This window comes from Semicossyphus pulcher, unplaced genomic scaffold (genome assembly GCF_022749685.1).
Source record: "Semicossyphus pulcher isolate SPU_LCO1_2020_fin unplaced genomic scaffold, fSemPul1.0.p SCAF_4, whole genome shotgun sequence".
Lineage (NCBI taxonomy): Eukaryota > Metazoa > Chordata > Actinopteri > Labriformes > Labridae > Semicossyphus > Semicossyphus pulcher.
In genome coordinates this window covers 14,802,195-14,829,794 of record NW_027211715.1, presented here as the reverse complement: position 1 = coordinate 14,829,794, position 27,600 = coordinate 14,802,195, and the positions used below count along the sequence as shown (strand labels likewise).

The window sequence follows — 27,600 nt, the reverse complement described above, 5'->3', positions numbered from 1 at the left end:
GGAGGCAGTCAGAGACAAGAGAGGCCATTTGAAAAAGTGTGGAAACTATGTAAATCTGTTCAGTTGTTGCAATCACTTAGAAGAAAAAAAACATGAAATGAGGGCTGGAGTTTGATGTAGGTCATTCATGTTCGCTCTGAATGCAAAGTTTTACTGCTTTCACATTCCTGTAAACCAATACTCCCAGTGTTGCCGGGGCCTAAAGCAACATTACCATACTGTAACAAAGCCTTTCTTTAACACTGACACAATTTATGTCAGTTCAAAAAAATTGACCTGTTAATGGTATTTCCACAAATGTTTTTGGTTGTCACAGCAGTTGCATAAATGCGACAAACCAAACAGTGATTTATTGTTCTCCAGTGGCGTTGGTTCCCCTCCTCCCAGCCTCTTCCTCTCTCTTTAGGGAAGGTGCACGGGGGAGTACAGTCCGTGATACCTGATCCTTCACCTGGGAGTGAGCGGAGGGCGGGGCCGCGCACATGCCTCACCGGGAGAAAGAGAAAGACACGGGAGGGGGATGGACGAAACAGGTGTGTTATGAAAAGCATCCAAATAATGGTTATGAAAACAATCGTGTTAATCTGCCGCTGCGGTCAGTAGGGCTTTGTGATTGATGGCTATGTCGCCTGGCTGCAGGTGCTAAACGATGGCAGAGGACAGTGCTTGGAAACAATGCAGGCGAGTACATGACTCTTTCTGTTTTATATGGATTATTTATAACTTCTGCTTATTATTAACTTCAACAACTAAGCTTCTATTAATAGCTTCACTAGCAGGATTCAGAAGCAGTTAAAATATAGTCTGACATGATATCGATTACGTTAATCTGCACATTTTTCCATGTTGTTTGATGCAGGTGGATCTGATCCACTTCTGTTCTCTCTCACCAGGATTGCTCATGCGGCTTCCAGCAGAGATTCAGCCCGAAGAGTTGGTACATTTCTCAGTGTTTCATCATATAGAAAACAAACCTTGTGTTGCCTTCAAATCACCTTAGTAACATTTTCTTTTTTTTTTTAAAGTGGCAAATACAGAGTTTATTTAGCATAGCTAAAGCTAGCAGGAGAGTTTGTTTAGATCAGCTGCCGTCATTTATAACCATGTGTATGTTGTGCTATAGTTAAGGTGAGCATGGTAACACAGTTTAATGAGTTACAAGACAATCTGAGAGGTGGACATAAGCAGCCAGTTCACTCTGTTGTCTCTGTTGTTTAGTATAACCAGTGTCTCTAGACGTCTGAGTCCCATCAGCATCATGGCCAAGGAGAGTGTTGAATCTGGTACGTCTCTTTTCATCTCCCTTTTCTTCACCTGCTGCTCACTGTCTCTGTATCTCACTGGGTTTACTGTGATGCATTCAAAGGCGACAGGAGTTCAGTGTTTTTTCGTCTTATCTTTTATCTAGACTAAAATGTCAAAATGAAAGTCCTGCAGCAGATGCCATTGGAGTATTTTTTGCCCTTTTGATGCTCTGAATGGGCTATAAGAGAATCCCTTTGTGATGACTGCATTCATCTGTGGTCTGCTGATGTAAATTATACATTAAATCATTGTGTTTCAATGGTCTCTAAGAGCTCCCCTGTGTCTGACAGGCCTCACATGGGAGGTGCGAGCAAACAGCCGCCATCACCACAAACACAAACAGAAGAAGTCCTTTCTGTGCTTCCGCTGGGGGCGATACGCGGTGAGTCTGTCGCAGGTCGACTTCCTTCTCTCCACATGGTAACACAACACCTGTTTGCAAGCTCAAGCAAAGACAAAACAGGTGACTGTGTTGATATGTATTTCTCCCTTGTGCTTCTCTGTCTCTCTTTTCTTGTTCGTTGCCAGGACAATGTGCTGCGCAGCTACAAGTACTCCCCCCTGACTTTCCTGCCCCTGACGCTGTTTGAACAGTTTCAGCGAGTGGCCAATCTCTACTTCCTCCTCATGATGGTGTTGCAGGTCAGATCAGCTCTTCTCAGCTTTATACTCAATATAATGTTCGAAAAAGCAAAAAAATATATATATACAGTCTATGATCAGAAAGTGGGAGAAAGCAACATTGTCTAGAGTCTCTTACTTTTATATTCTCCTTACACTGCGATCTACATATCCTGTTCCTCTTTGAGATAACATTTTATCCTGTTAAACTTACATTTATATAAAAAACACGTCAATATTCACCCTACCAGCCAGCATTCAACATGCATACCCATGCGTGCTTTTACTTACTGTAAACAGTTTATACATACATCTTCGTACATATGCTTACATCACACACAAGGATTAAAGCTGTAACTTTATACATAAGAACTAGGGGAGTTTACATTTATATTGTGTCCCAAAAGAGGGGAAAAGAGTACGAGTAGTTTGTGGCGTCACACAAAGTCTGCTGGTATTGGGGTAATACAGTCAATCCACTTATTCAAAACGGGATTTGTATTTTTGGACCCTCAAAATGTAGGTCAACTTCTCCATTTTCAGTCATCCAATAGAGATAACGTTTATAAGTGTGCAAAGAAGGGATGGCATGAAGTTTAAAAACAAAACCTTAAAATATTTAAAAACTATAAATGTTTAGAAAAGCCATGTTGCCATAATCACTGTGGCATCATGAATTCATCTTGGAGGGGATCACATTGGTACATTCGAGCATCACGTGTCTTATTTAAAGTTGTAATCTCAAAGATTTCAGTTTCGTTCTCTTTGGCGGCACCTATTGTGATAAACGCTAATTGCTGGAGCAAACTTACCTGATATCCAGACAGTGTCGCATGTGTGACGTCCACGGTTGGCTCCGGTTGTAACGCTTTCATTTTTAGACTGATTGCCTTCATCTGAGCGTCAATTTTTTTTGAAGTTGTATCTGCAGTCATCGACCTTGCCTTTGTTTGTTCAGCCATAGTAGATTACTGTTTACTCGCAACACTTGCAGGGACCAGAAAAGCAGCCGCTTAGCTCCGCCTACCCTCTCTGGCAGACCAACCAAAGCTGGGTGATGGAAAACGCGTCACTAACTGGGCGTCGCTTGTGATTTTTTCCGCGAATGTCGCCACAGACACCCAGTCCATAATAATACTTTATACTGCAAATGCAAAGGCTTTCATCAGTGGGCCATAGACTCAATCACCACTGTTGTGCCTTGTTCGGTGATAGTGACTAAACAGACATTTATTTACATGAAAATCTTTGACATTATAATTACTATTCATTAGAAAATGATTTCAATCTAAGGTCCACTTTTAGTTTTTTAAGCAGAGTAAGGATTACTTTGGAAGTGCTTTGTGCATCCATGAGTTTCATACTGTATGTTTCCTCTCCTTCTGTGTGTATCCATGTTTCCAGTGTGTCCCTGCCATCTCATCCATCCCCTGGTACATCACCATCATCCCGCTGCTTGCCGTACTCTCTGTGAGAGGGCTGAAAGACCTTGCCAACGACATGGTGAGACCACCACTCACTTCATAGCCCCCCCACCATTCCCCGCTCACACTCAAATGCATGAGCTTAATCATGAATATACGACCGGCCTCAGGATGCATTTATGCACCTGGCACTTAAGCATGTACGCACTCTTTTCTCTCCTTCATTGTCCTCATTGACTCCTTGTCCTCTCTTCACTGACAAAACCAGTCATCCCAGTAGCATTAATTTTCTCTCCTATCATTAAAGCTTTTCCTTTTAAATGCAGGCGTGATGTTTTGCATGGAGACTTCTCTGGTTAAGTGCATCACTGAGTTACGGTCGTTAACAGCTCTGGGTGAAACGCTTGCTTGACCCCTCTCTATTGACTAATCATTTAGTGGAGGGCGTAAATCTCCCAGCTGGTGTCACTGTAGAGCCCCATAATGGCGTTTCTCCCTTCTCCTTTCTCCCGTTCAACCTCTCATGGCCACCCTCACTCCCTCTCACACACTCCCCGTCTATCACTCTTCCTCTCCATCCTTGTCCCGCTTCTCAATCTCTCTCTTTCTCCTCTCTCTTTCTTTCTTTTTTGGCGTCTCTCTCTCTCTCTCCATCCCTGATTCAGGCGAGGAGACGCAGTGACTCTGTGATTAACTCCCGACCCTGTGACGTACTCATCGCCCAGAGGTGAGGACAAAGACAGTGGGTTATTCTCTCCGGACTCAGCACAGTTCCAGTTTGAAACAGCCCTCTAATGAAGCTCTAATGAAGTGTGAATGAGTGAATCCCTAGATGGTCCCTTTGTGCATTAGAGCAGAGCAGAAACACACACACGCAGCGTTTTCTACACACACCGTAAGACATGAACTATGACCAACCTCTTGTTCACATCTTCTCCTGTCTTCAGAGATACTTTGCTTTCAGTCTGTTTCTGAGACTTGGATTCTCACTTCGTGATTTAGCACTAACATATGATTTGATTTAAAGGCTTGCCTCTGAATCAAAACTGTAAACCACTGATATAGTCACATGTATAAATGTTCATTTAAAGAGAAAACTAGCATTTCTGATTTCTAAACTTTTATTCTTGATGAAAACAAATCTTTCACAGCTTTAGAAAACCTTAAAAAGGGGTATTATGCATTTTAAGACATATATATACATATATATATATGTATATATATATAATGCTACAATGTTGGATGTCTATACCAAATGTGGGTGAAGTTTCAAATCTGTAGGTAAAAGTATGTTGGAATAATCCCCAGGCTTCTCAGCTCAGTCTGCAGGCTGCTGTGAACACTAGGTTTCACACAGTTTTTTTCTACACGCTGCACTTTGTGATGTCACAAAGTGCAGCCTCAGCAGGCTTCGGAGAGCTGGCCAATCAGAAGAAAGCGGGCTTGTAGGGGCGGGCTTTCTTAAAGGGACAGAGCTGACTGAGTCGCCACGCCACGCTTCCAGTGTTGCCCACAAAAGAGCACATTGACCTGATGCGGTCAGCCACATACTGGGTTTAGACCTAGTCTTGTTTAAACAGTAAATTATGCTAAGCTACTCCACAGGTATCACAAAGTGAACTATGAAGCTTGAAATTAGCATGATACCTTGCTTATTATGACTGAAACCTTGCTTTTTAGGCATATTCTTTTGAACGTTTCAGTCATACTTTTTAAAATATGTTTGTGGATATTTGTTTGCATTTGTTTTACTGATTGTGTTCTCGATGTGAAATCTAGTAAAACATTACTTGATCTAAGAAAAACACAATTATTGGGTATGTATGTATGCATGGTAGCATTGTATATTTATGAGATTTGCACCAGAAGACATTTCAGCGAAGAAAGCCATCGATTATTGTTTCCATACGGTCCCTACTGGTCTGTCCTCAGGTTCAGCACAGCACAGTGGAAGGATCTGTGTGTGGGAGATGTACTGAGGATCCATAAAGACCAAGTCATCCCTGTGAGTTCTTTTTATTTTACTAAACACAAAAATCAACATTACTATAAAAAAACAAAGAGTGTGATTAATCATTGTTGCGCAGGATTGCATCAATCAGCACCAAATACTTTTGGCTGACCGCTGGGGTCAGCCCTACTGTACACATGGGTCTGTATCTGATGACTGACTGACTGAGTGAGTGACAGTACTTTCAGGGCAGAGAGAGACAGTTGTGACATTGCAATGGCGGATCATGGAGCATATTGGACCTCCACCGACGTGACTCTCTGTCTATACGGCTCTGGATACTTTGTTCGGGGAGTAGGCGGGGCTGCTCCTCCGCTGCTCCTCCGCTGTCCTCACCTACGTCAGCAGTGCGCACCTGCTTTCAAACACGTTGTCATCGGCCTCATAAGGACAGTCCTTGTAACACACTGCCCACAAAAGCGCACATTGACCTGATGCAGTCAGCCACATATTTGGTTTAGACCTAGTCTTGTTTAGAAAGTGGAACATTTCAGAAATGCTGCATGTGGCAGCTAAGCTTTTCAAATATTTAATTTAAGACCTCTTCAGCCCTGTTTGTATCCTACAGCATCCTTCTCTCTTTATTTTTCTGTTCTCTCTCTCTCTTTCCAGGCTGACCTTCTCCTCTTGTGCAGTTCAGAGCCTCACAGTCTGTGTTATGTGGAGACAGCAGATATCGATGGGTAAGTTGTATTGTTTCTATCAACTTTTTAAGGGATTACCTCAGTAGAAGCAGTGCATTTTTTATACTATACTTCAAAACTATTTGAAAAACAGAAAAACAACTACTACAACTGCAAAAATGTTTATAGTTATAGTTTAACAATATATAATATAAGAAGTAATAGTATTAATATAAAGTTTTAAGAGGTGATTTAAAAGGTGATATTGATTTTGGAGGCCCAAGCGCCTCCGTCTTCTGGAGCCATCTGGCCTGCACTGCAAAAACCTTGTCACCTTTAAAGGTCTGACATCATTCATAGACTCAGGGACAGTCACAGGGACCTTTCCTTTCTTTAAAGGGTAAAGGTGTACAATACACTCTTGGCATAGTTAAGAGTGCCTTTCAGTTTATGGAGAAGTAATGGTTATTAATGAGCCTATATGTTATGAAAAAAGTGTCAAACTCAAGGCCCTTGACTTTGACACCCGTGGTTGAGAGGAATGTATTTGGCCAATTATATCTGGCCCATGAGATAATATCAAATGTCTATCATAATTGGCCCGCCAATATACAGCGCGCACACTATCAATACTACAAATCCCAGAATGCACTGCAACAGCGGGCGCGCCAATCAAGACCTTCAAGCACCGGCTGTGTGAGTTGGCATTTTTGTGCGAGGTAACGTCTCACTCCGCTGTCCCTCAAGCTTCAGGGACGGACCGTGTGATCATGGACACGTATGATGCAGTGAGAGCTTCACAAATCAATAACAAACCAGGTCTCCGCTGCTGTGTTCCCAACTGCACATTTTGCCAGATGAATTTAGTGTCAAGTGTGCTCAGTTTATCAGCAAAATGATAAACTGAGCACACTTGGCACATGCTCAGAAATGTTAATTAGAACGGCTCAGTAATCTGTTTGAAATTGACGTGGAAAGAGCACCTGTAAACATCCAAATAGGGCTGATAGAACTCCAATGCGATGGAATGAACAAGATTGATCACATTTAAATATTCTTATTTAGCTTGACAGTGTTGTCAATAAAAAACAAATCTTGAGATAATTTTTAATTGCCTGTGATAAAACTTTTTCTGTGGAAATGGCTCAGTGAAAAACTGCTGATAGAGAGGGAGACAAACAAATGAATGATGCTGATGTGTCTTTTATTTGAAATCTGATCTCTCTTTCCTTTTTTCAATACTCTCGGTTTGTTCTGAATTCTTTAAGGTGTCTTAGGAGCAGTTTAGTTAATATTTCTGTATGAATAATTTGTCATAATTAATCAGATAAAAATGTTGGCCCCGTTCGGCCCTCGACTTAGACCCAATTTTTAATTTCCTCCCTCTCTGATGAGTTTGAGACCCCTGCTCTAAACTAGGGATGCACGATATCATCGGCACGTTATCAGTATCTGCAGATTATGGCTTGAAAACTTACTTATCGGCATTAGCAGATAGGTCATTTTTCTGCCAATATTTTCCACCGACAAAACAAAGCTTTAATTATGCCTAAATGCTCGATGATTCCCTTATAAAGCTTTATTCTTACTCTTAACTGGCTAACAGTTAGCTCACTCTTCATTTCGTCATTTTACCTGACTTAACAACATCAAACCAAAAAATACACTCGCTGCCAAAGCCGACGCTAATAGAGTGTAACATAAACATCAGTGCAAAACTAACTTACATATTCCTGGACGCACACACGATAAAAAGAGTCCGTCGGCGATAACTTATGTCGCTGTAGTAGGTGCAGTAAACAAGTCCAGGCATGTCTCCCTCACTGCCGTGTTTCGGGAGGATGCTGCATTCAGGTGCGCTCAGAAACATGAGTTATCAGACACGTAACCTTTTGTACAAGGCCCCTTCCATCAAGCGTGAAGAAGGATGTAAGGCAGTTTATGGCCACTACAATAAGAGTAGGCATGATATTAATTCCAATACAGGGGAGACTTGATGTTCTCTGCAGTTAGATGGAAAAACATGTGCCTAATATATTGGTATCGAAATCGCTAAAAAATATCGGAAAAATATTGGAAAATATCGGATATCGGCAAAAAATCCGATATTGTGCATCCCTACTCAAAACCATTGAACGATATGGAATACCTAATTCTCTAACAAGGAAAATATTCTCTTTTCCTCTTTTTATACATGCAAACTGCACGCTGCCTTGTCTCCTCACATGTATTTCTGATGAATGGATCAAGTGTTCAGTGCTGATACAACTTGTATGTGTTGTCTTTTCTTCACCCAGAGAGACAAACCTCAAGTACCGGCAGGCGCTCAGTGCAACACACAACCAGCTGACCTCTCACCCCTCAGAGGAGACGCTCGCTGCCTTTGATGGTGAATACATGTTTTCTCTCAAGAATACAAATTCAGATGTGTTTGAGAAAGAAGAGAAAAGACTAAGAAAGTACACTTTTTTTTGCTGAATGACACACATGTCCAAAATAAGAGCAAATGTAACTTTTATTTTACAGGTGTGGTGAACTGTGAGGAGCCCAACAACCGCCTGTACACCTTCAGAGGCCAGCTGCACTGGCGAGGAGAGTGTCTTCTGCTGGACAACGAGCACGTACTCCTGAGAGGAACAGTCCTACGCAATACAGAGTTTGCCTACGGCTTGACCATATACACCGGTACATGTAGAAGAATTTATTCAGTTAAATTCAGCCTGGTTTTCTGTTGAAGGATTTTGGTGAGGGGTATGATGATACATTTTTTCTCCATACAATTGGCACTAGCCATATTAAACAAGTCTGATGAGTTTGAAAATGACATTAAGGCAAACTGGAGGAAGACAGGTCCTGATACATGCCCGATAGATGTGTATGACAACAGAGAATAAACTGCTGCAAAATGTATTTCTGTCCAGGCCACATATCCTCATTTCACCTTCTGCTGTGGCCTCCAGTTGTTTCAATGACACATTTTATCATGTGGAATACATTATACTGCTAATTATGAGCAGTACTTAACTCTTGCAGCTGTGAGTCTGTTAACATCGGCCTGATTACAGCCGCCTCCTGTCCTTTAAGTAATCATTGATCGGATATTACTGGACCAGGCAAAGGTGTCATGGATCTCACTCCTGTGACCCTTTCAGATCTGGTGGAGCAGATCAATAGATCAAATTCATCCACAGATGGGTTTTATACCATTCATCAGAGACTGCCTATCAGTGTGACCCCAGTTCAGCCTGATCATAGCTGTCACCCTCGTGAAACACCAAGCAAGAGTCTACTTTTAAATATGAGTGATCAAAGTTGACGTGTTGTTGTAGTTAGATTAAGTTGTTAAGAGCACATTCTCAGTATTTGTCCTTTTTCCACATGCAGCTTTCAGCCGTCTATGTGAGACTGAGACAACATCACTGGAAACATAATGTGATACTTTATTGATCCCTGCAAGGGAAGTACTCTCTTCCCTCTGACCTCTTGGCAGCGGGGTCAGACACCCCAGGAAGCGGTTGGGATTCAGCATCTTGCTCAAGGGCACGTCAGCAGATACTTACTGACACGAGGGCTTGAACTTTCACAGTCAGCGTGATGGTCTCCCAACTCGCCTGGCCGAGTCGCCGCAGCGATAGCATTTTAACAGTTGTCTGTTTTGTACCAGGCGCGGACACCAAGATCCTGAGGAACTGCGGGAAGCTGAGGGTGAAGACGACTCGAACGGAAAAAGTTTTCAACAAAGTTGTGTTGGGGGTGAGTGAGTAAAGGGCAGTGGGGACAAGAGTGAGGCGACTTATGGAGTTGATATAAACTGTGTGTCTGTGTTTCTGATCTCTAGATTGTCCTGTCCGTGCTGCTGGCAGCTCTGCTCCTTGCCATAGGCTGCGGCGTGTTTTCGAGTCGGGTCATGAGCCGAACAGAAGTTCTGTCTGCTCTGGTGGTAAACAACAATCCTGTGTACACTGCGTTCCTCATCTTCTGGAGCTACATCATTCTGCTCAGCCCGGCCATGCCCATAGCTCTCTACATCACGTCAGTGTCGTGTACAACACTGCACATACTTATTATAACGGTATTTGTGTTTATAATCTAACTGTATATGTGTCCTCCATGTGTGTGTGTCCACAGGTTTGAGGTGATCCACACGATCCACAGCAAGTTTATTGGCTGGGATTTGGAGATGTATTGGCAGCAGGCAGACAGACCGGCCCAGGCCAGAAATACCTCACTGAATGAAGAGCTCGGCCAAGTGGGATACCTGCTGAGTGACAAAACTGGGACACTGACCCAGAACCTTCTGCTCTTCAGACAGTGCTGTGTGGCTGGAGAGATCTATGGTGACAATGCACTGAACACATCTTCAGATTTTTTCATCTGATGAACTAATTTTTAATGTTAAAGATTAAAGTGTCACTGCAATATTAGTTACACTACATTACATTTACTACATTACGTTTACTTTACATTATTTACACTCACCCAGTGTAGTTCAATAAGCTTTAGATTACAAAGTTTCATTGGCTGTAGAAGTAGCTGGAAATGACTCTCTCTGTCTTGTCCAAGAAATAACATCGAATTCAGAATTCAACCTGCGCTGGAACTGCATCTGTACAGGACTTTAAACAAATTGTTCAGCTGTGTCGACAGGAAGTAGACTGTCGACTAAAGCACAAAATAACAGATTTCTTTGACTGCTTTGACCATGAAATCAAAGTATTCTTTGTCTACATAGTTAACTCAAATAATATATATTCTTTCTTTTTCCACTTTATAAGAATCCTTATATTAGAGTTGCCTCACTGGCTTATAGTAAGTAAGAAAAGTGGATTTGTTACAGCACCTTTCAAAGAGCAAGGTCACAAAGTGCCTCACAAGAAATCACAGTGCAAAAAATCAACAACAGCAACAATCAAAAAAATGAACAAAAACTCAGAATAGAAAATGCAATTATACAAAATTATGTTACATGGTCAAAAGCCAAATTGAGATGTCTTTAATTGCTTTTAAAGCATTCAAAGACATCCGCAATCACCTTTTGTTGTACACAAGGAACAACAAGTAGGCCCTGGTCAGAGGACCTGAGGGATCTGTTGGGATATACGGATGGAGCAGGTCAGCAATGTATTTGGGTGCTTGGTTGTTCAGTGCTTTGTAGACAAAAAGAAGGCTTTTAAAATGAATTTCTGAATTTTGTTGGGAACCAGTGTAGAGAGAATAAGATGGGTGTGAAGTGAGTTGTCCCGCTGGTCCGAGTCAATAGACTAGCGACAGCGTTTTGGATCAGTTGTAGACAGGCAAGGGAGGACTTACTGAGGCAGGTGAAAAGGGAATTGCAGTAATTAAGCCGGGAAGAAATAAAAGCATGAATAAGCATCTCTAGCTCAGCATGTGAGATAACAGATTTCAATTTTGCCAGACATCTACCGTTGTCTCCCTTTGTCACGGTTGTAACTCTTGATTTTCCTCGCTGACGGTGGCTTTCCTTTTTAGACTGTTCGCCTTCATCTGAGCGTTGAATTTGTTTCTTTTTCTTTGGATTTCACTTATTTTTGAAGTTGTATCTGTAGTCATCGATCTTTTCTTTGTTTGTTCAGCCATAGTAGATTACTGTTTACTCGCAACACTTGCAGAGACCGGAAAAGCAGCCGCTTAGCTCCGCCTACCCTCTCTGGCAGACCAACCACTGCTGCGTGATAGAAAACGCGTCACTAACTGGGCGCTGCTTGTCATTTTTTTCCGCGAATGTTGCACCAGATACCATAGTCCATAATAATACTTTATACTGCTGATCTTTGGGATTATCACTTTAAATGAAAGAAACATGAACTGGTAAGTGAATTAATATGTAGCATAACATTTAGCATAACAAAGATCCCTCTGGGGAGTCGTCCTCACATAAACCTTGGATTTAAAAACAACTCGTTCCTCAAGAGCGAGACAACAGGAGACACTTAAGGTGTTCATATCCAACAGCCACTCGTCCATCTACTAAATATTTAACGACAGCTCTGCCCACTGAAGAAGAACTGTAACTGAAACCTTGTCAGAATCACCTCAACCATATGTCCTATGTCTGAATCACTTCGTGGTTCAGCCCACGTTTTCTCTACTAGTAATGTGCTTTACCTTCATTTCAGATGTTTTTTTGTGATTCATTATGTAAAATAATTTCTCTACTTTCACAGGCGACGCATCAGTCAGGGCAGAGGACACAGAGGTACCATTGAATCTGCATCTATGACCTTTATTTTCCTTTTCATCCCTTATTTGTTGTGTATTTCTGCTATATTTCTGTCTGTTTGCCTGTTTCATGCTATAATTCTTGCTGCCATCAGCCTTAGACTCTTTTCATGTTAGGTAGTCAGTGGTAGGAAACATATACAATGAGTACCATCTCTTTCCCTGTATATTTGCAGCCAATGGACTTAAGCTGGAATTCATACTCCTGTGGTGGTCTGTACATGTCTGCTCCCGGCCTGCTGGAGAAGCTGAGAGGACAGCGGTGTGCGCTCAGCAGACAGTTTCTCACAGCGCTCTCTTTATGTCACACCGTCATGGCAGAGTGGAAGGAAGGTTGTGTCTGTGTGCTTGTTTGTGTGTGTATTTTTTTATTGTGGTTCAGATCAAAGTTTGGTTCTCAACCTCCATCTGATAACATTTTTCAACATCAGAGAACACTAGTGCGATATTTGAGCTAGACAACATGTCATTCTTAACCTTTTGTGTTGACTGCATTCTTCCAGAGGCTCCGGTGTACCAGGCTGCGTCCCCAGACGAGGAGGCTCTTGTGGGTGCTGCCAGGGAGCTGGGCTGGGTCTTTCTTTCCAGGACAAGAGACTTTATTGTTGTCTCTGAGCTGGGTGTGACTCGGCAATATCAGCTGCTGGCACTGCTGGACTTTACCAGCACGAGGAGACGCATGTCTGTCCTGGGTGAGAGGAGGCCCTCTTAATGCTAACAAACCACAAATCTTCAATATTAGGAACATCTGTAATCCTTTTAAATCACCTTTATGCTAAGTTCTCCCATGTCGACTTCTCCACTTGATAAGTTTCCCGTATTGGTTTTGTCTTTTATTGCAGTGCGGGAGCCAGAGGGTGGGTTAAAGCTGTACTGTAAAGGGGCGGACATAGTGATCTTTGAGAGGCTGCAGAAGGACTGTCCATATCAGGAAATGACTGAAAGAGCTTTGGAGGTGAACTGGAGTTTCTACTGAACAATCAATTTTTGTTGTTATTGTTATTGAGCCTTCTATGTGTAACAAACTGTGTTAGTTTCCATTTCATTATGAAGCAGTCAGAAATCACACACTTGTGAAAATGTAGAAATCCAGTAAAGGAGATTTTATAGCCATGTTTGCGCTCTGTGAGGCGCTGTAGTGCCCATGAAAAAACATCCCAGTTATAACAATGCAAATATGCTGATGCTGAGCAGGGGCCTATACTACGAAGCGAGTTCAACATACCCAAGCTATCTTTTCCTGATCTGACTTCTCTTGACCTGACAAAGACAATCAAGCTAAGCGGCATCACAAGATGCTGGTTATCAACTCTATAAGACAACCCAGGGTTTCTATAGCCGCTTTCCCACTGTTCAAAAAACCCACTAACACCCGTTTTTTTGCATAATGGGAGAGGCTACAATCAGCATTCAGACCCGGGTCACATGACTCTGCAGTAGACCCGGGTAATTATCGCCTCAGCTCCGATTGGCATTGATAGGAACACCAAACCCGTGACGACACGCTAATCTCCGCCCCCTTTCCCGCGATGCTATGCTCCGATGGTATCTTCTGCGACTCCTTGTCATCTCGCTACAAATTCCGCCCATCTCTGCCCGAGCAGCGCTCCAAATTTGTCTGTGCTGAGTTTGATAAACAGACTGAATGAGTAATAGATACAATAAAGACCTAACCACCGTAACATCGTCACTGTTTACTAACACTGTCTCTGCCGCGTTTGTGACATCAGACTGACCCAGCAGAAAACAGACCGAAAGGAGTATACTTCACTGGCAATGGGAAAAGACATCATCTGCATCTATAAGCGGGTGTGCCGGGGTCTGAAAACCCTGTGTCAACACGCTACAATTAGGTGGGAAAGGGGTATATGTGTGTGTTCACCTATAAAGGGCAAGAGCAAACTATTATAGTAGAAAGATAGGACGATGTTAATTCATACTAAAATCCTCTCACCTGCAGCGGGCAAAAAAATGACATACTGTGTAAATGCACAAATGAAGTCTATAATATCACTGCTACATCATTAGAGCACAATATATGTATTATAACACCTGTGTATTACATTAGATTAATACTTTGCACAGATTTATTTTTGTTGCGTTAATGACAGATTTAGACTTTAAGCCTCAGCTGTGTCAAATGGACTTATAGAGCAAATAAAAATAAATATAAAACCACAATTACTTACTTTCAAATCAACAAGTACAAAAGTACTTCAGGCTTCAGTGCTTTTATCTATCTCTGTTGTAGATGTACATCAGTAAAGCATGATGAATATCTTCATGAATATCAGATGGTAAAGCGGAAGTGTTTTACCGCTCTCTCCCCCTCCTCCCTCTCACGATCAGCTCTCAAAGCCCCTGAATCAAGAGACCTGATTGGTCAGATAGTGTGTTTAGTAGCCTACAGGTTGATCTCAGGTTTATCTCATACATAATCTGCTCCGGAGCACCTGAAGTACTGAAAAGCCCGGAGTTAACCCTGAAGTAACCTCGATAAGCTGAAATCCTGCTTCGTAGTACACCCCCCAGGTGTTACCTTAAGCATGTTCACTATGTTAGCTTAGTGTGTTAGCATCTTTGGTAGTTAGGAAAGCTATTACATTTATTTGATCATACACTGAAGTAATAAAGTATAAACCTGATGATGGAGATAGTTATTAGATTTATCCTCAGGGACATTAAAGTGGCACATTTCATGACAATCCATTTAAACATTTCAGATGTGATCTTCAAAGCTCCTACACACTATTAATCATCTGAGTTTTTCAGAACCAGTAAAACGTTCCATGTGAGAATGGATAAAGCTCCTCGTTAGGTCTTCCTGATACCGATGAAGCATGCACTCCTCCATCAATAAGGCTCAGTGGAGGTTCAACCTCCTGAACCAGCCAACCTCCGGCCCACTCAGGACTTACACATGACCCAAGTCGGCAGACGGGCAGAAACATCACTGCAGACCTGTCATCCACTTAGACTCAACATGGTCCAGCTTTTCCCCTCTGGTTGGCACACACAGTGAACTGTAGGCCTAAACAGCCAGACACCACAGTTTATTCCCGCAGGCTATCACTGTGATGAACAGTTAACACCAGTCATACACTGTCAATAACCCTGTAACAACAAGACATACACTTATGAACATATCATCATGCACTGTCAAGACACATCCCTCTCAAAGAACACTGAGAGCAATGAAAAAAATAAGGCAAATTCTTTAAATAATTGTATTTACACATATTTGATAAAGCTGGTACCTAAATCTAGACTAATACATTTATCTCTCAAATCTTCACTTCTGCCTGTTACATCACTCACTAGATAATGTGCAGCCCATCAAATCATTTGTTAACTTCTCTTCTGTCAGTTGTTTGCCCAGGCCTGTCTGAGGACCTTGTGTGTTGCGGTTCGATCCGTTCCTGAGGCCTCATGGGAGCAGTGGAGTAAAACCCTGGCCCAGTCTGCTGCCATGACAACCTGTGACCGCGATGCACTGCTGGAGAAGCTGTATGATCAGATGGAGAGGGAGCTGCAGGTGCGCTCTGGCTATATGTTGTTACATATTTATTATCGTGGTATAGCTGATCATTGACCTCAGCATGACCAATAATGTGTGGAATAAATGTGTTGGGAGTCCTATGCATTTTTTTATGCTCTGCGGTAGATGTCACTCATCATCACTTGTTACCTTGTGACTGTTATGCTGCTTTGTTGTACATCCAATATCCTGCGGGAATACTAACTTGCTAACTTGTTTTGTAGCTTGTGGGGGTGACAGCGATAGAGGATCGGCTTCAGGAGGGCGTTCCTGAGACGATTGCTCTGTTAAAACAAGCTGGAATTAAAGTATGGGTACTGACTGGGGACAAAAAAGGTATTTTAACATACTGTGGCAAGATGTTGCAAACGTGAAGTTTTGTCTGTTCTGTTATAGCCTCACTTTGCTCTGTCTCCTCTCTTTCTCTTCCAATCCCTCTCTCTCTTCGCCCTCACAGAGACGGCAGTGAATATCGGATATTCTTGCAAACTACTGGATCCTGATACCAGGTTACTGGAATGGCAGGAGCTGAGGTTAGCAATGATAAAAATACACAAACACACACATACGCTCCCCTTGTTGTCATTGATCTTTGTGCGTTTGCCCCTGCAGACAGATACTTCAGTCCCCAGACCCCGGGGTCAGTTTCTTGAAGGCCAGACAGACGGAGCTGTGGGCTGTAGACAAGGAGACGACAGGAACAAAGACGGCAGTGGTCCTCACTGGGCCTGAGCTGGTAAGCACCGGACACACAGGAAATAACTTACTCATATAGCTTTCACGAGGCTGAATAGCTGGTGTTAGAGCCACAGAGAAAATCAGGTTTAACATATTTTGTCTCATTTGAATAATTTTGTTGTTGTAAGTGATGTAGTCTTTACTTTTGATGGGCATCTTTCAATAATATTTGATCTTTATCTCATATTAATATGATTTTTGTTTATGTAGCGGATTGATATAGATCAACAAATTGATCCTGTTGTCGTAAAGCACAGCTAATTGTAGTAAAAGTGCCATGTGGGCACTTGTTGGTACACGTTTAGCAGGAGACGGTATTCAACTCGGCAGGACAGGGAACATTTTTTCTGACCGTCGGCTCTACAGTAAGGCAACTTATAGAATAAGTTGATAGTAATAGGAACAGTTCATTTTTTTTAATCAACAGTAGATTTCTGTGCAGTAAATCGTCTGAATGTTTCGTCTTTGGATTATATGGAAGTTTGCCTTTTTGAGAGCATGAGTCGGAAACTTCACGTCCTGTCAGAGAGGCAAAGGAGGTTTTTATCTTAAGCTGCCACTACAGCTGGTGTCGTACAGTTTGCAGAGGAATCTGTATCCTGAAACACTGCGCTGAATGGGATGGGAAAGAGGAACTGCAAGGTTGTGCTACTGTTTACATTGTGATAGGGCTTTAGAAAGTAACTTTTTAGACATTAATTAGTTTTTTCTTTTGCCTCCAATAATAGTTTTTATGTGGGAAACAAGCTATACACAATGCTTACTTTAGTTGATACGGAAAACTAAACTAAACAGTTGCATATTGACACATTTAGAAGATAAAAAGACACATTAGCATCTTATTTTGAGTTGTGTTTGTGTGTAATGATTTGACAATAATCAATCTCTATTTGGTTCTGTTGTTTGGTTCTAGTGTCCTTAGCTGCTACATGCTCCACTCTGTCCACCAGCTAATTGCTAAATTAGTGTATGCTGTTTATGGTATTTTTTTTTTTTTTAACGTTTTTCCCCTTTAAACCGCTGTCAACTGCATCTAAAGCAATTGCTGATGACAGATGAGAGACTGATCAAAAGAGCAAAACCAAAACAAAAAGCTAAAACCAGGGCTGTTTTTTTCCATGAATATTCAATGAATTGTTTTGACTACAAAATGTAAAAATAATTGTAAGGAGAAAAAAAAGCTTGTAATTTCCTGGAGGTCTTCAAATTGCTTTAATTTACTCTCTTAAAAGACAAAAAAAGTAGCATAATCGACACCACAGGTCTGAGATGAACTTCAAATCCAGGGACAAATAGTTGGTTGGTTTGTCACTACAAATGACCCCCTTCACGTTTTACAGTCATCTGACCCATTGTTATCGTAAAATTATTAATAACAGCGGCCCTAAAAGAATATACTAGCAGAACTAAAAAAAATGCATCAAAACAAGATTTCGTAAAACGAGGCGTGAAATCTTTCATTTTTGCAAAAGCAAAGGTGTTAGTAAGTGTGGTTATTTTATACAAGTATCTCCTAATCGGAGTTCTTTGATTATGTTGATGATGTTGTTTTCCAGGCAGAGCTTGACCAGAGGCCAGAGTGGGGGTCCACATTCATGAGCCTTGCAGAACAGTGTCACTCGGTGCTTTGCTGTCGTGTGACACCTGGACAGAAAGCGGACATCGTGGCGTTGGTCAGAAAACACACCAACTCGGTCACCATGTCCATCGGGGACGGTGCCAATGATGTGAACATGATCAAGAGTGAGTCATGTTCATTGAAAAGATGACAGAAAGAAAAGAACAGAATGAGAAAATGTGTGTTTGTAGCTCTGAATATTAAAAACCTACTAATCACTTTACTCTGTTTTCTCTCTTGTTTGATCCATATCTTTCCCCGACATCAGCGGCTCATGTTGGTGTGGGGATAGCAGGAGTGGAGGGCGGTCAGGCTGTGCAGAACGCAGACTTTGCTTTGTCCCAGTTTAGATTCCTGCAGAGGCTGCTGCTGGTCCACGGCCGCTGGTCTTACAGGCGCATATCCATCTTCTTGCGCTACTTCCTGTTTAAGACTTGTGGCTTTGCTCTTGTGCACATATGGTTTGGTTGCTTCAATGGCTTCAGTGCTCAGGTAAGACAAACTGGATGAATATCAATGACACAAATAATTAAAGTAACATAAACAACATGGAGCATACATCCTGTATTTACTCCTCTGTTATTTCTCTTTTGCAGTCTCTGTATGAGACATGGTTCATCGCCTTCTACACTGTCTTTTACACAGCCGCCCCAGTCATGTGCCTGGCTTTCTTTGAGCAGGTGATGGATGTTTTTATAAACTCAAAAATCGGAACATTAGAATATTAAAGTTTTGAGTCTTCATCCTGCTTCTTGCTGTCGTAGGACGTGAGTGCAGAAAGCAGCCTGAAGTGGCCGGAGCTGTACAAGTCTGGACAGAGACAGGAGCTCTCTAGCCCGCTCATGCTCTTCTTGTCGCTGCTGTATGCTGTCTACGCATCGCTTGTCCTCTTCTTCATCCCGTTTGGAGTCTTTTACAACACAGCCTTTGACTTCCAGACAATGGCAGTCACTGTGGCCATGGCTGCCATGTTCACTGCCAACATTGAGGTCAGGATCACACTTTTGACCACAGACAATCTGAATAACAAGTCAATGTCTAAGATTCTTATTATCATAGCTTAATAAAGTAAAATTCAATTGAATATTATTTCTTATTCTTGTTTACCTTTTCCTTTTCCAGATGAACTTTACTATTTGGTTGAAGTGTTTGTGTTTGTCTCTCAGATCGTGCTGCTGACCAGATACTGGACAAAGTTCAACATAGCAGCCGTGTGCGTCTCTGTGGTGTTTTTCTTCATCTGCTCCAAGTTCACCCACAGCACCAAACTGTTTGAGAGATCACCCGTCGACTATTACTTTATGGGTACACTTCCTCTCATCTCAGTGCATGCTTAATCTTTTCTTTGTCCGTCACTTGAGTGATGTTGATCCTGGCTTCAGCCTTTTTAACACCCATTACTGTAGGAACTGCTGGATACAAAACATACAACAAAACACGGAAGAAATGTCTAATATTCAATGAAATGTTTGTGATTATTGAATGTATTTTTTTATCTGATGATCTGTCATCATCTGTGTGTGCTTTCCTTTAGGCGTGTCGGATAAGGCCTTCATCGATCCCGTTGTGTGGCTCACAGCTCTGCTCACCGCCTGGACGGCTGTTCTGCCCTCTATGATTGCACTGGCTCTCAATGTCATCCTCACCGTCCCTGACAAACACAAGGTGAGACATTCTTTAACTAAGAAAGAGAAAAATGTATATAGAATAAAAACTACAAATAAAAACATTTTAAACACAAGTAGAAATTAGTAAAGAAATTTTAATTGATAGGACAGCTCAGACAAAATAGCAGCATGGCTCCTTCACATATATTCATTTGCAGTTTCATAAGAGGTCAAACAAACAGCATTCGCCTTATGCAGGTGCTCTAGAGAAAAATCCAGCAGTCAAAGAATATTTCAGTATTTTCAGGGTTCCCACACGTCCTGGAAAACCTGGAAAATCTAGAAATTTAGAGACTAGTTTTCCAGTCCTGGAAACACCTGGAAATTAATTAAAATGACCAAATATCCTGGAAATAATTTCATGTTGTCCTGGAAAATTTAAATTTAATTTAGCCCCACGCTCAGCACAAGTTTGCCGCTTCAACTCCAGTCAGAGCTCCCAGAGCTGTCACATTCACAATCGAGTCCTGCGAGTGATGTAAGATCGCTGCCTTTAGACGCTTTCCAACCAACTGAAAGACGATAGAAAAGTATGACACTTGAATTTTATAATCTTTTTTTTTTTTCAATACATTGCTAAGTCCTTTCAGGTGTAACTTGGATAGATGTAGGCTTAATGAACGACTTCGCTCCATCATTGCGCCTCCGTGCGTTTTACACAGAAGACAGAACATAACAGGTGTAATAATCCCGCCTTGAACTGGCAGTGTAAAAGGGGCTTGAGACACTTCATCGTGAAACCTGCAAAAAAAGGAGGAATAAAACTGGGGTTAAATGTGTCAGTACTAGGCCTACCAGTAAATGATATATTACGTAAAAAGAGTGGGAACCCTGATTTTTCTTTTAAAAAAAAAATCTTCAGTTGTTTGCATCCTAATGAGTTCTGACTGTAAAACTCACCTGAAAATGAAAATATTCATTGTGAGCACCATTAATGCTGAAACTGAGTTGGCATTTGATGCTACTTCTGATCTGTTTGAGGTAAAGCTTTTGACCTACTTCTTTCATCTGTTGTGAAATCCTTCTTTCCCCACTCACCAAGTTAACCATGTTTCATTTGTATATTAAAAAACAAAACAAAAAACCATGCAAAGAAACAAGAGGTCTCCAAGGGTCCCAAATCTCGTACCGAAACCCAAAGAGACACGGAAATGTACGACCCGGAACCGACCGGGATCCATCATTATTTGAAAGCTGGGACCCCAGAACGGGGAAATATAGGCCGGGGTCGAAACAGGCCGGGTCAGCACCGACTGCACTGCAGATTGCTTTTAAGTTACCGTTACTCAGTTGTCAAAACACAACTTTTTGTCCCACCTCATGTGACGTAGCTTTCTCCCCTGTGCCTGGCCGTGCATATAATCCACCCTCCTTGCCTAACTCTTACCTTGCTGTCTCGTAGGTCCACAGTGCCTCCTGTCAGCTGGTGGAGCTCAGGTCAAAGCTGAGAAGAGGAACATCTCTGCGTCGCTCCTCGTACGCTCTCTCTCAGGGAGCCGGAACTGGACGCCTCATCACGTCGGGGACCTGCATCCGCAGCACGGTGCCGACGGTGGCTGAGAAGGTGACTGCAAGTAATATCCCACATGAAGGACAATACGAGAAAATGATGCACAGAATGACTTCTAACTCAACCTGATGAATCCAAGGATCTTACATTTGATTGAATAGAAAGCAGCATAGAATTGATTACATGTTTCATTAATGTCTGTACTTCAAACATTTTTTGTTGCTAATTTTCATGCTCATGCTTTGTACAGTTATAAAATACATGATGAACTATAAGTCTTTTCCTTTGTCTTTATACAGACAGTTTACCTCTGCAGGCACAGCTGAGATCTTTGTTGTTTCAGACTCTTGGTAAAAATCTAATTTCCATCTCCGGCGGTCACCCGGGATTTCCTTTGAAGATCAAACCGACACAATAAACCGACAGCACCGCTTTGTTTTACAATTGTTTTATTTGTTAATTTATTTCAAAACACGCAATTTTTACCCATATTATCCTTTTAAGTTTTTATTTTTCTGTAACAGTTATTACTCAGATTTTTTTCCTTCTCAAAAGTCTCAACTAGAGTGAAACTAAAAGTCCTCCACAGGCTCTCCGGCTTCTGCAGTGGGAGGAGGGAAAAGAGGCTTTCTGACCAGACATTGAGAGTGGGTTTATCCCTCGTTTCTGTGTGGGTGGACGTGAGTGTGTGGGAGTTTACACCAGGGTGTGTGTGTGTTCGTGTGTGTGTGTGTTTAAGTGCAATTGGTGGAATGTCCACATGGCCGGTAAAATCACAGGACCCGTAGAGCAGCCCAGAGAGCTGAACATTGTCTTCTAGGTTTGGTAGCCAGATTGTCGTACCTCTGATTTCATCTTTGGTTTCAGCAAACACTCTCAAAAGGCAGACTCACCCTCTCCAGCATGTGCCTGTGTCTGTTTGTGTGTCTGTCTGTCTGTCCGAGTGCAATATAAGCCACCATCTCCAGACGACTTTGTAAACTTAGGTAAGTACAATGTAGGTGTCTTTGCATTGATTGTGGCCCTTCCTTGGCGCTGGGGAACAAAGACAGTCCAACATTGTAGAGCAATGGAGCCATGAGCGGGGGAGGATCGGCTAGCAAACATCAACATGGACTCCATTTTGATGTCAATGGCAGTTTGGGGCATTTGTGTAAAGCTGTGTGACATCAGTCTGGTGAAACACGGGGCGCTGTAGTGCTCTTCTCTCCCCCAGCCACTCTCTACTGTACCCAGAGTGACCGGGGGGCCTCTCCGCCTGCTCTAGGCTCGAGGGGAGGGAGGGAGCGGGGAATGGGAAAGGTCATGGAGGTCAATGTGTGAGCGGGAGTGTCTTAATGTTTGAGGAGGGAGAGGGGACAAAGGGGGGTTGAGGGTTGTACACTCTGACCCAGCAGCAACGATTAAGATTGGGGGGGTCAGGTGTTTGCATAGTTCTCTGTGCAAAAGCCACCAACCGGAGCCATTTTTTATTCCTCGCGGCTGGTTACATCATCATTAGATTAGCAGGAAATCGTGGTGGGTGATGGGAAACATGGTCTTTGCACCACAGGTGTCGTTTTCTACTCCTGCAGTGCACTACATTGTGGCAGTGGGAGTACGGGTGGGTGGAAAGTGACGGGGGGACGAGAGGGGGGAGTGAATTTAAAATGTTTGTGTGTAAGCGAGTCAGATTAGGCTGCGATGGATGGAGGATGGATGCGTTCGAGGGTCGTCGGGCAGTCGTTTGGCGGTCGGGCACTACAGCTCGTCACTCCTCAGAGAGCCTCTTTTCCCTTGATTTTGTTCTTCCGTCCTCCCCTTCCTCCTCCCCACTGGCCTGCCCTCTTTCTACCTTTTTTCTTGTTTTGAAACTGATTGTCTTCTACCATCACAAAGACACTTGGTTCTGATTGATTAACAGGTAACAGAAGAGGGAGAGCACAGTGTGACTGGGGGTGTCTACATCAGTCCCACCGGCAACCTTCGATCCCACGCTGAAATGTCACACACGGATGCTGTTTGACAGCAAATGCGGACGACATTTCACGTCGGATTCATCGGTTGCCGAGTGGTTCTGCGGTTGGTTGGTCGGTCAGTCAGTAAGAAATGGTTTCAAATTTTTGCATGACAAATATTGCAACCCATAGCAAAGGAACATAAAAAAGAAACACTTTGTCTTCCACATTGGTACAAATGAACACACATACACAGATTGAAGAAAAGCATGTAGACAAACATACAGGTATATTCAAGGCCGCTCGCGCCTGTGTGTGTCCCTCTGATTAACTCCAAGTAAACAGCCCGTCTTTGGAAAAGCAAGACACACATTTCAGGACCCGAGTGCAGACCGCAAGCTGAGGAATGAAGATTGAATGCTATTGATTGGGAGGAGAGGAGTTTGACCTCCCCCAGCACACACTGCCCCCTACTGTCTGGATTTATATACATCAAAGAAACATGGGGAAAGGGGAAGGGTTGCAACAACACATGCACACAACCAGTGAATCCAACAGTGACGGAAATTCTAAAAACAAGGACCCCTCCAACGCCTAAAACCCAAATCCTCCCCACCTTTTTTTTTGTTTTGATAACCAAAATATCCCCCACCCCTTCTCCACCCACTCCCAAGTCTTTCCATCCTCCTCCTCTCCCCACAAAATCACAGGTCATTCCTGTTGGTTTCTATACAGTTATACAATATCCATGCACAAAAAAAAAAAGGCGCACCTTCTTTTCAATAGGAGGTGCTGGTCTTTAATATTCTAAGAACATCAGGAGCACTTGAACACACCCAGGAACCTTCAAAAGTAACTGTGAAAATGTTTTTTTTTTTCAGAGAAAAGACAACTTAAAGGCAGAAGAAAGCTAACAATGAGTAAAAGGTTTTCCTCCTTTGGTATAACATCAAATTTTTGGTTTGGAATTCAGCCAAAATCATGTTTTTGTCATTTCTTTCTTTGTTTTTTTCCCTTGTTTTTTTTCCTTTAAGTGTACCCGCCTCGGAGAGAGCTTTGAACTACACATCTGACGTGAGTAGCTCCTGCCCCTCTCTCTCTCTCTACTCTTGCTCTTCTCTTCTGTCTCTTCTTTTCTCATGTAACCCTCCACAGAAACATTCACAATGTCTTTTCCTTTATGAAAACAGTAAGTACATGCCGTAGCAAAAACAAACGAGAGAACGTACGAGAAAAATGAGCAAACAAATAAAAGGAATTTAACAGTATAAAGCTTCAAGTCACAAGTTCCAAAACTAACTATCATAGTATCATAGTTTCATAATCATTGTTATCATTAGCAGTATTATTTTCAGTCTAAATTACATAAAGTTTACATGAAAGGTTTTTGAGGTATTTCAGAATTAATTGTCAACACACGCCTACCGAGTCTTAGCACTAGCCAGGGGGAGAGGTCGGCTGGACAGACGAAGTGGAGGGAGGAGAGAATTTGTGTCTATAATCTGTCTGTGAGTCTTCCACACTTCTCTAGTGCAGCCTCTGTGCTTGCACGCAGTGGAGATAAAAAAGAGAGAGACATTTCGTGGTTAGATTTTTTACAACTACAGCCCTCCGAGCGCTCGGAGCCTCGGCCCCTTTTTTACCCCCCTCGTTCTCTGTTTCACAAAAATATCTCTGATGTGAGAGAGGTAAAGTGGCTGAGAGTCCGAGCACGCCTGGGCGGAGAGAAAGAAAAGTAAAAAGCACGAAAAGCTGTGAGCTACTAGAAGATCAACGATACAGTAACAAAGACTGACAGATTAAGGAGTAACATATAATTTTGTTTCAAATAAATAGTGTATAGAAAATGTTTTATAGACTTTCTACATGATAAAGTGCTTGTATTCTAGTGTATCAAGATGGAAAGTCAATATGGGAGAAAATGCTGACACAGCCCCCACTCTGTGTCCCTCTCTTTGGCCCCCCTTTCTGTCCATCCAATTATGGGTGCATTGTCTGAGTGTGCGTGCATGTTTGTGAATGTGTGTGTGTCCAGTGCAGTCCCACCCGTGGTTGAAGGGAAAAGGCACTCAACTCTGTCTGCAAGGTAGCCACCTCCTCCTATGTGGCACGATGCAGTCTGACTGCGCTGTTAGTACAAACGTGTGTGTGTGTGTGTGTGTGTGTGTGTGTTATATTGTCAGTGTGTGTGTAACAGTTTTGGGCAAAGAGGGGGGGCTTCTTTTTTTTTTTCTTTTTTCTTTTATTTTATGCTTTGTGTGTCCCCCCCTAGGCAGTTTGGGACCGGTAGGCTGCAGTATCTTTGGTATTAGTGGCGGTTTCACAAACCACTCAGCTTAGTGAGGTAGCCACATTGGTTCTCACTACAAACAAATGTCATTTTGTCAGCCTAATACCTAGCGCTGAATCTAGCTATCTACCTAAGCTCACTGAACTGTATACCACAAATCGATTTTAGCTCATCATCCTTTGGCGACGTTACCTCACTGCTTACAGCAATGTGGAGTTAGTCAGTACCTCTCAGTCCACTCCTCTACAATGACCATCGCTTATCTAATCTGCACCGCTAATCTGACTACATTGTTGGAAATGCTACAGTTGCATTTTTAAGACCATACAGATAACTATTGAGTCCCGAGCTTTTTCCCCCCGCCCGCCCTCCGCTAAAACACACTGAATCAGCCAGGACATTTGGAGGTCGTGTTTTGTCCCCCCCCTCCGTTTGGCCCCGTTTCTCGGGGCTCAGCTGAAAGGGGGCTGAGAGTTACCACAGTTCTGACATGAGATGCCAAAAGAGAGCGAGCGTCCGTCATTTATTCTTCTCTTCAGCAGCTCCCTGTTTTTCTTTTTTGTCTCTCCTTCACATGGTAAATGTCTCGTCCGAGTCTGTATTCACACAGAATGCAAAAAAAAAAATACATCCTTCGTTGGCCTCGGTCCTTGCATCCCTCTTTTTTTTTTAATCCTTTTAAAAAGTCCTTCCTTTTTTGTTTTTGATTTATCAACAAGGTGCCTTACTTATGCACGACAGAGCACAATAGTTACAAGAAATAGAAACTTTGTGTCTATGGTACTAATTAAATACCCGCATCAATATAGAGAGGAAGAGAGAAAGAGAGAGGGGGGGGGGCAATGGGGGTTAGAGGGACAGAGGAGGTAGAGAACCAAAGAGAGAATGAGAGATTTTTCTTCTGCTTCAAAATGTGTCCTTTATGTGTTGGAGACATTTTCTTGTGTGTTTGTGACACATACTGTGTGTGTGGTATCTTTGTCGTTTGAGGTTTGGTTATTGTATGCCTTAAAATCTGATTCTTTTTTTCTTTTTTTTACTACAAAAGTATATTTTAATTCAGTTAAAAGCTGATTGTTGGTTGCTATGGCACACACCGCCCGTCGTCAGTGGGGCGCACTGTAGCTGTGTGTGAACCCTAGTACCATATTCTTTGATTCGCATTAAGGCAGTAAGCATTGGCACTAATTATTGTAGCATTTTGACAGCTGAGTGTGGTGGTTAGCTTCGGGTTAGCTACTGATAACCCTTGTGTGGGAATAACCAGGAGATTTGGTTTGAATCACATCTGTTGAGAGCCTTTTTTTTTTTTGCAAATGGAATGAAAAAGTGACAGAATATGAAGCCTCCCAAAGAAATAATGTGAACCTCGAATGTGTCTGTGTCAGCACTGATACTTGTCTATCCCCTCTCTGTGTGTCTTCTGTATGTTGTGGATTCTGTAACATTTGGATTGGCTAAATTAATCCCTGCCTTTGCTAAATCCCTGCGTTTTCAGCGTTCGCTTCAACCATCCCCCCTCCTCCGGCTTCACCAGTGCTGGTTGGATGAGGAACAACAATAGGATAATGGTTAGCTATTGATCTGCCTTCAAAGAGCTGCGAGGGCCGTGAATGTGTTGTGCCGTGACTTCTCCTCAGCATCTAGTGGCTCTTCCCTCCCTCTCCTCCTCTCCGAGCCCCCTTTTCTCTGCTGGATTCAGGTCTCTGCTCTCGACAGCAGGGGGCACTGTTGCTCTGCCAGCACGGGCAGAACCGGGGAGGGAGAGGTGTGCTGCTGCTGCTGCTGCCGCTGCTGCTGTTATGAGGCCTTTGTGTCCCCATCTCCAGTGGGTTCCATGTGCTCCTCTTACATTCTGCTTTTCATATGCAGCTGTAATGTAGTTGGCCGGCTGCCCGATCGTGTTGTTGTCGCTTGGTTCTCAGTTATTGATCAGAGGAAGAGCTCCCAGCAGAACAAAGAGCACGTCCAGACATCTCGCCCGCCTCTCCTGTTGGTCAGAGAAACACAGACTCTAGGCTCAGGCAAAGAGTAACAATGACATGTCTCCCTGCAGGCCTCCAACATCTGTGCAAAAA

The 27,600-nt window shown here is 42.7% G+C and overlaps 1 protein-coding gene across 1 annotated transcript; it reads left to right on the top strand.

Moving 5' to 3' along the window:
* Positions 1-1,258: 1,258 nt before the first annotated feature.
* atp8b3 (ATPase phospholipid transporting 8B3) lies at positions 1,259-27,557 on the top strand. The gene is made up of 29 exons (XM_069680628.1): positions 1,259-1,283; positions 1,596-1,687; positions 1,834-1,947; positions 3,331-3,429; positions 4,016-4,077; positions 5,283-5,355; positions 5,974-6,044; positions 8,282-8,373; positions 8,511-8,669; positions 9,649-9,737; positions 9,823-10,016; positions 10,113-10,321; positions 12,170-12,201; positions 12,401-12,557; positions 12,728-12,916; positions 13,067-13,179; positions 15,592-15,759; positions 15,987-16,098; positions 16,220-16,295; positions 16,375-16,498; positions 18,057-18,243; positions 18,387-18,610; positions 18,715-18,798; positions 18,883-19,107; positions 19,285-19,423; positions 19,653-19,783; positions 21,188-21,349; positions 27,163-27,290; positions 27,395-27,557. Exons 1-29 carry the CDS (start codon positions 1,259-1,261, stop codon positions 27,555-27,557), a joined length of 3,693 nt encoding a protein of 1,230 aa, XP_069536729.1.
* The last annotated feature ends 43 nt before the right edge of the window (positions 27,558-27,600 follow it).

Excerpts from the sequence above, each read along its gene's own strand:
- atp8b3 (XM_069680628.1), top strand. The coding sequence starts at position 1,259 with ATGGCCAAGGAGAGTGTTGAATCTG. Across the intron at positions 3,430-4,015 it reads AAGACCTTGCCAACGACATG|GCGAGGAGACGCAGTGACTC; the intron begins GTGAGACCACCA and ends TCCCTGATTCAG. Across the intron at positions 27,291-27,394 it reads GCAGAACCGGGGAGGGAGAG|CTGTAATGTAGTTGGCCGGC; the intron begins GTGTGCTGCTGC and ends TTTCATATGCAG.